This window comes from Eretmochelys imbricata, chromosome 3, assembly GCF_965152235.1.
Source record: "Eretmochelys imbricata isolate rEreImb1 chromosome 3, rEreImb1.hap1, whole genome shotgun sequence".
NCBI lineage: Eukaryota > Metazoa > Chordata > Testudines > Cheloniidae > Eretmochelys > Eretmochelys imbricata.
In genome coordinates, this window is record NC_135574.1 from 159,421,661 (window position 1) to 159,434,802 (window position 13,142).

A 13,142-nucleotide genomic window follows, 5' to 3' on the forward strand; every position below is an offset into this window, starting at 1 on the left:
CCAGAGCCAGGAATAACTTCCTGCCAAACCAGTGGGATTTATTTAACCCATCCAGGTCTCTGATGCACAGTGGAAAGCAAGGATGTGGTACACAATGCCGTTAAATCCAACTCCCACGTAATCTGGGCATATCAGAAGTGTTAATAAATTATCCTTCTAGCTCCAGAGAAAAAAAGATCTCTGGCTCTTATATGCCACTAAATCGCTGATCAGTAATGGCTGAATTTTTCATATTCTGTGATCTGACCCCACAGAGGATTATGTTGCCCCTAATACTCCTGTGTCAAATTCTCTAGCCATGAAATAGAGGACAGCTGGCCTCCCTGAGCTAGCAGCATGAGTAGAAAATCCCAAGGGTTGTGTGGTAACTGAGCACAGCAATATGCTGATTGCTTCCTATCTACTCCTGCTGCAAGGGATATCAACAGTCTGGTAGAGAGCTGGACTGACTTACATCAATAGAGCATCCGAGGAGGGAGCCTTTTAGAAGAGCTTTCTGGATGATTTTGAACAGGTTGGGTGGTGCCTTTTGCAGCTCATACCACTCTGCAATTCCACCGGTGAAATCTTCAAAGCCTTCAGTGGTGGATCCTCCAGAGAGAGCCTCGTATGACCCATTCACCCTGCACAAAGGACATGTACTGTTTCAACCTTCTCTCTGAGGCAGCTCCTCACCTAGTATAAATATCATAGCTAAGAAGAAGTCAATGGAGCTCCACTGATTTCAATTTAACTATGACAATTTATACCAGCTGAGGATCTATCCTCTCCATCTATGTCTTTCCTACCTCTTCAGGGCAGAAAAGCCACACGTAGGAACTAACATGCTGTACGTCAGGAATATGGGTTGATATGCCCAAACATGCAATGACAAATGCTCAAGACTGTATGTAATCAAGCACATGCGCCCTCTGCCCCCAGGTTCAATACAGAAATTAGACCTCAGACTCCTTTATACCTCAGCTGGTATAAGTCAGCATAGTTCCATTGAAGTCAAGTATCTGGCCCTGTACATTCAGAATAAGATTCCCACTATTAGATGCAAGAGTTCCTTCCTGTCCTTCCTGAGACTGGAACATCAGACTTGGGTGTCCTTACCATGAATCAAAGGTTTGCACACACTGAACTGGAATACCATGAGCTCCCCAGAGGTCAGCTGGGTAATAAGGCAGTGCGACTGGTATTCAGTCATGACCTTCTTGGGACACGTGTAATGTTTCTTCCACAACCTGGACTACCAGAGATTAAGTACAGAGAAAACGTTTGGCCCCAGAAGAAACCACAAACATTAGCCTTTTCAGCTACAGCCTGTAGCATCTGTCTCAAACCCACATTATACAATCAGCTGAAGCAGTCAGTGATATACCCTAGAAGACTAATTAGACTGACACTACCTCCACATAGTTCCAGATAAAGGACAGATACTCCACCAGATATTAGCTTAGGCATGAGGAGGTCAAAAGGTGAAGCAGAAAGGAAGAAGTTTCCTTTGATTTTAAAAATTGACCCTTTACTTACTTGGCATAGGCCTTCTCCAGCAAAGCACTCCAAAACTCACTCCCCTCTGCTGAGTGAACGAAGAGCAGCTCCCCGTTTTTGGTGGGCAGCCTGTCGTCAACAACAACATCCACCCACTCCCCATACTGCCAGAACTGAAAGAGAGAATGAAAAGGACCTAGTTGCTGCTGATTGCCAAGTGCGTGGGTTACATAGCCATGCTCTGGACAGAACCTTCACAGATGATTTTCGTTTCCGTGCATGTCCTCTCTTGCATTCTCTTCTATTCTCCTTGGTTTTGTCTCCCTGTTCGCTGCCTGGCTGCTCATTAAACATTTTTCTTGAGCTTTTAGTTCATTGTAAGTCTTGCATGGATTTTTGTGTGCTTTGAACATGTAAAGTATATATTGTTATGTGGCTCACTATATGGCACAATACCAGCTGTACTGTGGGCTTTAGGGTTATTTGATTAGTTCTGCTTGCTTAGTTTGCTGCAGAGATGGATAGACTGGTCTGGATGCATTTCAAAGTCAAGCAGATCCTTCATTCGAGCCTCAACCTGAACCAGGATGGGACTTTTCTGAAGTTCAAAAAGCTCTGGATAACTCAAGCAACTGGGCTCTCTCGGGGGAAACAAATGTCAGTGCCAAACCAGGGTACAAGAAACGGCTCTCCTCATGTTTCTGGATCCATGGATAGGAGGAAGTTCTGGAAAGTTTGTTCTTATCAGATTAGCGCCCCACATTGCAAACTGAAGGGCCCCTAACTCCAGTTTTACACCCGTGAGATTCCATTGACTTCCCTGGAGTTACTCCAGATTTACATCAGTGTAGGAGAGAAAAGAATAAGCCCCCAGGAAAGGTCAGGGGTCGGGTAAGCATGACCTTTCAGGTGTCTTGTGAAAAACTGACTTGCTTTAATCTTTTGAAGTTTGTTTGCCACAAGTTTGTGCTTCTCTGCCATAGACATCAAGTGATACCTTGGTTACCCCAGACAGTGTTAACTCAGGTTGTATTACTGCTTGGGTTATGATAAGCAGTGAAAGGGATGTTGGCTGAATATTTAGAACCACCTGCTTAGAAACATGGTACTGACTCAGCCAGCATTCCACCCCCTATCACAATGTTGCTTGGGAAACTTCCCATAAGAAGCTGGGTCTGCTAAGGCCTTTACCCCTAGCGTGAGGAAATCGAAATTCCTCTGAAACTCTCTAACTGGTCACCTAATGCTAATGATCTTGGCTGGAAGTACCTCCTTCAGTTTAACTTCCCCAGACAGATAATGGTTTCCGTATCCAGGATCAGTCTGGCAGGGATCCTTGGAAGAATCCTGCCTTATTCTGAGATGCTTCACTTCTCTGTTCTGGAGTGAGAGTGGAGGGAATGGTCCTTTGTGGGGACTACACAGTGGATCTGGACAACAAACACTACAGGACTGGAATGAAACCCACACTCCAGTCTGACAGACCACCACTGATCTTTGAGAGACACAGTAACCAAAATATGCCTTTTCAGTTCTTTGGCTGGTGTAAATTGGTGCAGCTCCATTAACTTCAATGGAACTATACCAATTTACACGAGGTGATCCGACCCACCATGTTCCTCACGTTCTGTCAGTATTTGACTCTTTAGCAAAAGGCAGAAGTCAGGTACCTGGAAGTGGAAGATTCCTGCATATTTGTCTTGGAAGCTCTGATCTTTGGGAACAACTCTGGCCAGAATCTCTTCATTCAGGGTGAGAGACGCAATGGCGGCCAGCAGCCAGCAGTCACCTGTGAACACACCAGAAAGTATTAGCCCTTAGTTCTCGTACTGTGAAGGAATTTCTATATGTCTGAGGATAGGGACAGGGAAGGATTTCACCTCTGCTTCATGTTATGCTTCTACTATTCTCGGAGCTCAGGGACTTGACATAACTGATCAGACCTTCAAGGCTATAACCAGGTGGTCAAGTCCTGGGTCTGACAGAAAATCTTGTTTTGTTTCTTAATGAATGGAAGTGTTGCTATAGTGATGACGGGGGTGATAAATAACCAACATGCATGGCCCCTCTCAATGCGCTTGACAAACTTTACACATAATTGCAAACTTTCTGCACTAACATCACTTGACCCATCACTGAAATGCAGCCGTGACGCTGGCAAACCAGGTGCTAGCTCTTGCCAAGGCTTTAGGCCTCAGCCAAGCACTGACAAATTTACTGCTGGAAGCCAGTCTTTCACATCTGTGTGCTGGTATGGTTCAGACGGGTACTGAACTTCTAACAACATGCTTAGACTTCTACCAACAACTAGTGTTTAGACTTCAGTGCATGCAGCAATTTACAAGCATTTCGTAATTTCACTTGTAATGTCTTTATCACATGCTATAAGGTAATATTTAAGTTTTTGCTTTATAACTGTAAAAAATGTTTGCTCTGAAAGGGTCAGCCTGTCACTCCTGCCTGATGGACAAGAGCTGATCCCTTCTACCAAAACTAAATGGGCCATTGTGAGACATTGTAATACGAAACTTTGTTAATTGCCCCTACACAGCCATGAAGATGCTACGTGCAAAACGGCTCATCCCATCAGCTTGAATTCTGGAAGAAGGAAATCGAGATAGCGAACAAGAAATTTTTTAATCTTCTGCTGTTGGACTCTCATAGGGCTGCAGGTAGGAAACAAGCAGAGATCTCCAGGGTCAACCTGGGTTAGCCCTAAGAGACATTCAGTGCTGACAGATTACTATAACTCTGTCACCTTTCAGAACCATAGACTGTAACTCATTTGTGCATATGTTTGCCTGCTTTAATCTGTAAATAACTCTCCATTTCTTTTTCCTAGTTAATAAATCCTTAATTAGTTTATTATAGGATTGGCTACAAGCGTTATCTTTGGTGTGAGATTGGGGGTACCAGTTGACCTGAGGTAAGTGACTGGTCTCTTGGAACCAGAAGCAATTTGAATCTTCTGTGATCTTTGATGGATAGCAACCAACTATCTCTAAGTCCAGCTTGCCTGGGTGACAAGATACACTGGAATGCCCAGGGGAACTCTCCGTGACTCCATAGTCACACTGTTAGAGTGCTTCAGGAGTTCACATTTGTTACTGGGTTGGTGAAGTATAATTAGAGAACATTCAATCAGTTTGGGGTGTCTGCCCTGCTTTTTGACAGTCTTCCCCAAGGTTGGCACCCACAGTTACAAACCACTCCAGACAGCGTGACAGTAATCACCACTGCGGTAGAAGACAGCAGTCTTTACAAAACATGAAGTGACTTTGATTCTGATGAAAGGTTCTGGATTGCCAGCCCTGGCGCATGAAGTCCTCTGTCAAACCACAGCACAGGTAGCATCACTGCAAATTTCTGCATCCTCTGCCCTGCCAATGTGCCTCAATCCTGAGCTGGGCACACACCTTCGAGGGGTGGGGGTGGCGGGTAATTTACAGCCAATGGCCCATTCAATTCTACGCCTGTCTGCTGAGATTGTCAGTTGTGGGCCGCCTTTAAACAGCACCCAGATGTACATTACACAACAAATTTGGTGTGGCTTGGCCCATCCTTGATAAAACAAACATTAGCGATGAATGAAACCAGCTTTAATATGTGCATTTAAAAAGAAGATTCAGTTAAGACTGGGATCACTACCGCCCTGTGTCCTTCCACTGCAAAGATAATGCTAGTTAACCTTGCTGAGTCAGCAGGACGATTCCTTGGCTTCTCCAGGCCTGCAGGGCTCTCTCTCCTTTCAGTACATTAGATGCCTGACCCATTCAGGAATGAAGAGCCTCCTTCCCTGTTCAATCTAAGCCACCACTTTTGCCTCTAGGCATAACTGAGAAATAAGCATAATTGTAGGCTATTTCCATGCAAATGCTGCATTGTATCCAAGAAGAGGTGGAAATGGGCTGTTTGTGATGTTTCATGTTCCCTATGTATATAAATCTCCCCACTGTATTTTCCACTGAATGCATCCGATGAAGTGAGCTGTAGCTCACGAAAGCTTATGCTCAAATATATTGGTTAGTCTCTAAGGTGCCACAAGTCCTCCTTTTCTTTTTGCGAATACAGACTAACACGGCTGCTACTCTGAAACTTAACACTGTTGTCTACAATGGACCATGGATGCCTTTTCAGCTGTTCCTGAAAGAAATGCAGAACCCCAGTGTGGGCTCAATTAGTTTGAAAAGTAGTTGGCTCTGTATCCCTTTGAATAGTTTGTTCTGAACCCCGTAGTGGGGCTCACTGCCTCCTGTGTTTGTGGGTACTTACTAAATACTGTTTTTAGGGACTCAGTTTGTGCCCAGATTTCTTCTTTGTTTGTTTGTTCTGTAAAAGGCAAAAGATACCACAAGCTCCACCACGTGAATGCATTTAATGTATTTTACAGAAAATGAGCCGTTCTGCGCTTATTTACAAATTAGGGAAGGGAGTGGCACGGGGAGGAAGAAAGCATGGTGCCTCTAGGCATGTGCAGCAGCTCCAAGGATGTTCCTCATTCGTAGGGCCAGTACTTGCCTAGGCAAGCAGAGGACGTGTTTCCCTGTCCACTCCTCTCCAGTTCATGAGCGACTGCAGATTTGCTCTTGCAGAGACATACTCTAGGGACTGACGCTCTCACAAATTCCCATATACAGCATCCTCCTAAATGATATTTATAAACCAAGGTCCTTCAATCTCCCAACCTTTCTTATTTGTCTCTGTGGAAATTCACTGAAGCCCTCCTGATCCAGCCCAAAGTTCCAGCCTCCGAGACTTGCCACCCACAAGTCAGAAAAGGTCTGAAGGCCAGCCCTGTTTCTTAGTGCGGTAAGCCCTTCTGCCCTCACTGGGACGAAGCCAACGTACACTCTGGCTGCAGGCTGGAGCCTCACATTCAGTACCGGCAATGTACTTTTCCGACAGACAGACAGAAAAACATGCCTTCGCGGAGGGGAGGGAGAGGAGACTGACTCCATACACACAGCAAATTATCTATTTTTGTAGTTACTCTAGGAAATAATAAACATGAGTTCAGTAGTGAAAGATCACCTTTATGTGCAATCTCAGACCCTTTGAGCAGCATGTTAATGAGGTGACTAGTGCTTTTAAAGAGCCTCAGGATCTCAAAGAGCTGAGTTCCAGGGTATGCTCCTTTGACTGCACTTTTCCAACTGATTTTTTTACTCCTGTAGCCTACAAGGGAAGGCTCTGCTGATTAGAGCAGGAAGCTAAGAGTTAGGACTCCTGGGTTCCATTCCCATTTCTGCCATTGCCTTGCTTTATGACCTTGGGTAAGACACTTAATCTCTATGCCTCAGTTTCCCCCATCTCTAAAATAAGTCATGCTCCTCCTCTCCCTGTGCACCCCAAATATAGAAGAGAGCCTTGAGATGAGGCGTTGGAGAGCAAAAGGGCTGTTGGGGATTGTGGGGTCCAAGACTCATGGCAAGAGGGGGCTGGATGGAGCAGCAGTTAACCAATGGCTGTCAGACGGCCAGCTGTCACCACTGGAAGGAAGATCAAAGACTTGTGAAGGGGATGAAGAGAAGGGTTCAGCTGGGTGCCTGGGAGGAAGTCTGGGGTGGGGTCATTTAGCCTTAATCCACCATTGAGTGCTGCCACAAGTTTAACGTCTGCAGCACAAACACCATCCTTTTGAGAAGTACGGGGACCTTGTAACTCCCTCGCACCCCCTCTGTTCTGTAGTTTTTCTCTGTCAACAGATCACAGTGACTGGATTTATCTCTCAGTACATCTCAAAGAAGAGCTGGAAGCGGTGGATTTTTACAATAATTTGCAGGCTTGAGTCCCTCTTCCTTTTCCCATTTCCTATACCAAATGGCATGAAACGTAAATAAACCTTAAAACCCACCCCTTAGCCGAGCTCCAATGGCCAGCTCTGTTGCTGTAAAGGAGTCCCTGCTAGCTGGGATGTTATTTTTCCAGACAAAGACCAAGCACACACTTCCAGTTGGAATGACTCTAACTGTAGATTAAAGTACAATGATAGAGAGCAGAAGTCAATTTCCCATGAGAGAGCATAGTGCACGTCTCCTCTGTAAGATGCTTCATCAGTTCTGCCTCACAAAATGCCAACTGCCCTTGCAGACTCCTTAAAAATGTAAAGATGAAGTACAGGGGAAGTCATAATAGGAACAGAGCTCCGTTCACTCATTTTGGAATGCCACAGTGCTCAGGAAATGGGCAGAGGATATGGACACAAGGCATTTGGGGTGTGAAATACATTCTTAACAGGCTATTTACATGTCTTATAGTGATAGACTCAAAGAGCTCAATCTGTTTAGCTTAACAAAGAGAAGGCTAAGGGGTGACTTGATTACCCTCTGTCATAAATATAAAGGGAAGGGTAAACCCCTTTGAAATCCCTCCTGGCCAGGGGAAAGCTCCTCTCACCTGTAAAGGGTTAAGAAGCTAAAGGTAACCTCGCTGGCACCTGACCAAAATGACCAATGAGGAGACAAGATACTTTCAAAAGCTGGGAGGAGGGAGAGAAACAAAGGGTCTGTGTCTGTCTGTATGCTGGGTCTTTGCCAGGGATAGACCAGGAATGGAGTCTTAGAACTTTTAGTAAGTAATCGAGCTATGTATGTGTTAGATTATGATTTCTTTAAATGGCTGAGAAAAGAATTGTGCTGAATAGAATAACTATTTCTGTCTGTGTATCTTTTTTGTAACTTAAGGTTTTGCCTAGAGGGGTTCTCTATGTTTTGAATCTAATTACCCTGTAAGATATCTACCATCCTGATTTTACAGGGGGGATTTCTTTATTTCTATTTACTTCTATTTTTATTAAAAGTCTTCTTGTAAGAAAACTGAATGCTTTTTCATTGTTCTCAGATCCAAGGGTTTGGGTCTGTGGTCACCTATGCAAATTGGTGAGGCTTTTTATCCAACATTTCCCAGGAAAGGGGGGGTGCAAGTGTTGGGAGGATTGTTCATTGTTCTTAAGATCCAAGGGTCTGGGTCTGTAGTCACCTAGGCAAATTGGTGAGGCTTTTTACCAAACCTTGTCCAGGAAGTGGGGTGCAAGGTTTTGGAAAGTATTTTGGGGGGAAGGACGCGTCCAAACAGCTCTTCCCCAGTAACCAGTATTAGTTTGGTGGTGGTAGCGGCCAGTCCAAGGACAACGGGGGGGAATATTTTGTACCTTGGGGAAGTTTTGACCTAAGCTGGTAAAGATAAGCTTAGGAGGTTTTTCATGCAGGTCCCCACATCTGTACCCTAGAGTTCAGAGTGGGGGAGGAACCTTGACACCCTCTATAACACGGGTGGGAAAAGTAAGGCCCACAAGCTGCACCACACGCTTGGTCCCAGCCGGAGCACCAGAGCGGGGCGCTGGGTCAGGGGCTGGACCAGCAGCTCAGCCCCGCTCTGGCCAGGGCACTGGGTCGAGGCTGGACCAGCAGCTCAGCCCTGCTCGTGCCGGGGTGCTGGGTTGGGGCTGCATGACGCGGCTCCCGGAAGCTGTGGCATGGCCCCGCTCTGGCTCCTACATGCTCCAATGGGAGCTGCAGGGGCGGTGCTTGCGAACAGGGCACCGTGCAGAGCCTCCTGGCCGCACCTCCATGTAGTAGCCGGAGAAGGGACATACCACTGCTTCCAGGAGCCTCATGAGGTAAGCGCCGCTCAGAGTCCACAACCCCTGAGCCTCCCCCCATGCCCCAATCCCCTTCCCCTGCCCTGGTCCCTCTCCTGCTTTCCGAACCCCTCGATCCCAGCCTGGAGCACCCTCCTGCACCCCAACCCTCTCATCCCTAGCACCACCGCAGAGCCCGCATCCCCAGCTGGAACCTGCACCCCTTCCCCAGCTCTGACCCCCCTCTCGCCCTCCGAACCCCTCGGTTCCAGCCCGGAGCACCCTCCTACACCCCAAACTCCTCATCCCCAGCCCCACCCCAGAGCCCACACCCCCAATCCCAATTTTGTAAGCATTCATGGCCCACCATACAATTTCTATTCCCTGATGTGGCCCTCTGGCCAAAAAGTTTGCCCACCCCTGGTCTGTAAGTACTTATATAGGGAGCAAATATTTAATAATGAGTCTTCAATCTAGGAGAGAAAGGTATAACAAGATCCAATGGCTGGAAGCTGAAGCTAGACAAATTTAGACTGGAAATAAGGTGTAATCTTTTAATGGTGAAAATAATTAAGCATTGGAACAACTTTACAAGGGTCATGGGGGATTCTCTATCATTGACCATTTTTAAATCAAGCTTGGATGCTTTTCTAAAAGCTCTGCTCTAGGAATTATTTTGAGGATGTTCTCTAGCCTGTGCTAAACAGGAGGTCAGACTAGATCAGGGGTGGGCAAACTTTTTGGCCTGAGGGCCACATCGGGGTTCCGAAACTGTATGGAGGGCCGGGTAGGTAAGGCTGTGCCTCCCCAAACAGCCTGACCCCCTCCCACTATCGGCCCCCTCCCACTTCCCACCCCCGACTGCCCCCCTCAGAACCTCTGACCCATCCAACCCCTCCTGCTCCTTGTCCCCTGACTGCCCCCTCCTGGGACCCCCCTGCCCCAACCACCCCACTGGGACCCCACCCCCTATCCAATCCCCCCTCTTTCCTGTCCCCTGACTGCCCCGACCCCTATCCACACCCCCAGTCCCCTGACAGGCCCCCTGCGACTCCCACACCTATCCAAGTGCCCCTGACCATGCCCCCCCCGAACCTCCACCCCATCAAACCGCTCCTGCTCCCTGTCCCCTGACTGCCCCCTGGAATCCCCTGCCCCTTATCCAACCCCCCCACTCCCTGCCCCCTTACCATGCTGTTCAGAGAATCAGGTCTGGAAGCCATAAGTAGCACATTCCTGTGGGAAGCAATTTAATACACTACACCTGTCGGCTCTCACAGCTGCGCTGTCCGGCAGGAGCTCGCAGCCCCGCCGCCCAGAGTGCTGGCGGCACAGTGAGCTGAGGCTGCAGGGGAGGGGCCGGGGGCTAGCCTCCCCAGCCGGGAGCTCAAGGGCCAGGCAGGACAGTCCCACGGGCCAGATGTTGTTATGGTGGATCATATTAAAGAAGTTCTGTATTAAAATCACAAATTAGTTTGATTCCCCATAGTTTAAATTCGAGGGTATTACTAATTAAGAGGTCTCTTGGGTTTTGGTCTCTTATTTTTACTGTTTCTCTCCCCCTCTGTGTGAAACTTGCCAGCTGCTAATTGTGTTAGTACATCCTAAAACAGAGTCTGTTCTCAAAGCAATACTCTGTAACAACAACTACACACACACACAGAGACTCAAAGCAATACTTTGTAACAACAGAAACAGCACACAGAGACTCCCCGCCCTTTTGTTGTATTCATTTTGCTTTGTTAACAATTGTGATTAAAATAGAGATAGAGGATGTATGTGGATGGATGCTTGGTGTGGATAATAAATGAATGATCAGGGAGGTGCCAGCCTAAGAATCCAGTGTCCATCGTCTGAAGAAGGCGTCAAGTGGAAACAACCAGAGGACCCCCAGAGGTCAGACTGGAATCCACCCAACAGCTTCAAGGATGGGAGAATCAAAGAACAAGATAACATCTGGGAGCAGGGAGCCATCAGGAATGTGCCATCTGCTGATTGATTCAGCAACAGCATGATGAACCAATTCCCATAGGCTGGCATAGGAATAAATTCCTATAAAAATGGACTCTAGAAACTGAGAACTTTGGGGTCTGATTCTGCAAACCAACTTCCAGGAGCATCAGATGGGCATCTGACAAGGTCCTGCTCCCTCCTCATGTCCAGGCCACCTGGCCAGTGGCTTGGCACAAGCAACTCTAAGGCTGGTAACTATGATGACAACCTTGCAGAACTTTGTGCATGTGTGTATGAATGAATGTGTGAATAAATATGAAATGGAATGGAATGTTATAGCTATAACTAACTGCTTACTGTGATTCTTTCTGTATTCACAATAAATGTGGCATTTTGCCTTATTCCCTTTAATAAGATCCTGCTGATTTTATTTTATTGGTATAACAATGTGGCTCGCGGGCCGTAGTTTGCCCACTTCTGGACTAGATGATCACAATGGTCCTTTCTGGCCTTGGATGAGTTTGCAATTAGTTACAAACACCTCTGTCCCCTGCTGCCTGGGTTATTCAGAATCTCAAAATGATCCTATTTGTGGAGGGAAAGGTTGCAGGGCCCCTTGCAACCAGCCCTCTAGGCTAATGAATGCAGAGGCCTCATGCTCTCCCATACACAGCCTGTCTGTACAGAAGTGCCATTGTTCTTCTGTTTTTCTACCAAGGAATCCCCAAACAAACAGTCACGCGCTCCGCTTGGGTTGAGATGCACATGGAAAGGAATCCCCAGAAATTCTTTCCACACTGAGGATCTTGTTTTTACACAAGTTCTTCTTTCTTAATCCTTGAACTGAGAGGGTTTTGGTCACTGGCTCATTCTGTCTCCACCAAGGACAATTAAAGAAGTTATTGGCCCAGAGGAAAGGGAAAGGAGGTTTAAGGAAGATCAGAGCTCTTCCTAAAATCCTGGAGCCACTGACAGGTATAGTTTGTCTGGTATTTTGGTTAAGATGCTCCACCGCATATCATTATCATATACAATAAAGAGTGATAAATGGTTTCCTACTAGCCATAAAAATAGTAACAAAGGCTGCGAGCACAAGTATGCTGGTAGGATATGGTGGTGATGGGCAGGGCCACCGACCAAAGGGGGCAATTGCTCAGGGGTCTGGGTGATTTAAAAGGGCCTGGGGGCCCCCAGGAGTCCCTGACCACCGCTGCCGGCAGTGCAGTGGAGCTAAGGCAGGCTTCCTGCCCACCCTCGTTCTGCACCACTCGCAGAAGCGGCTGACAAGCCCTGCAGCCCCTGGGGAGGGGGTCTCCGCGCACTGCTCCCTCCCTGAGTGCCAACTCCACAGTTCCCATTGGCCAGGAACTGCAGCCAATGGGAGCTGTTGGGGCAGTGTCTGCAGGCAATGGCACGCAGAGACCTCCTGGCCCCCCGCCTAGGAGCCGCTGCCAGAGGGGCGTGCTGGTCGCTTTTGGGAGCTGCCTGAGGTAAGCACTGCACCCCAACCCCCTGCCACAGCCTAGAGCCCACACCCTGCACCCAAGTCCCTCCCAGAGCCCAACCCAACATCCCCTCCCACACCCAAACTCCCTCCCAGAGCCCGCACCCTGCACCCCAACCCCCTGACCCAGCCTAGAGACCACACCCCAGACCCAAACTCCCTCCCAGAGTCTGCACCCCTCCTGCACCCAAACTTCTTCCCAGAGCCTGCACCCCTCACCCCCTCCCGCACCCAAGCTCCCTCTCAGAGCCCTCATCCCCTCCTGAACCCAAACTTCCTCTAATCAGGAAAGAGATCTTGGAGTCATTGTGGATAGTTCTCTGAAGACATCCATGCAGTGTGCAGCAGCAGTCAAAAAAGCAAACAGGATGTTAGGAATCATTAAAAAAGGGATAGAGAATAAGATGGAGTACATCTTATTGCCCTTATATAAATCCATGGTATATCCACATCTTGAATACTGCATACAGATGTGGTCTCCTCATCTCAAATAAGATATACTGGCATTAGAAAAGGTTCAGAGAAGGGCAGCTAAAATGATTAGGGGTTTGGAACGGGTTCCCATAAGAGGAGAGATTAAAGAGGCTAGGAGTTTTCAGCATGGAAAAGAGGAGACTAAGGGCAGAT

General features: G+C 47.5%; 1 protein-coding gene across 1 annotated transcript in view; it reads right to left on the reverse strand.

Moving 5' to 3' along the window:
* CAPN2 (calpain 2) overlaps window positions 1-13,142 on the reverse strand; it is a 56,321-nt gene that overhangs the window by 28,035 nt on the left and 15,144 nt on the right. The window contains exons 3-5 of the mRNA XM_077813705.1: window positions 3,150-3,268; window positions 1,519-1,652; window positions 455-623 (exon numbers count right to left, since the gene is read on the reverse strand). Coding sequence (XP_077669831.1) covers window positions 455-623; window positions 1,519-1,652; window positions 3,150-3,268 — 422 coding nt within the window. The remainder of the gene's footprint in view (window positions 1-454; window positions 624-1,518; window positions 1,653-3,149; window positions 3,269-13,142) is intronic.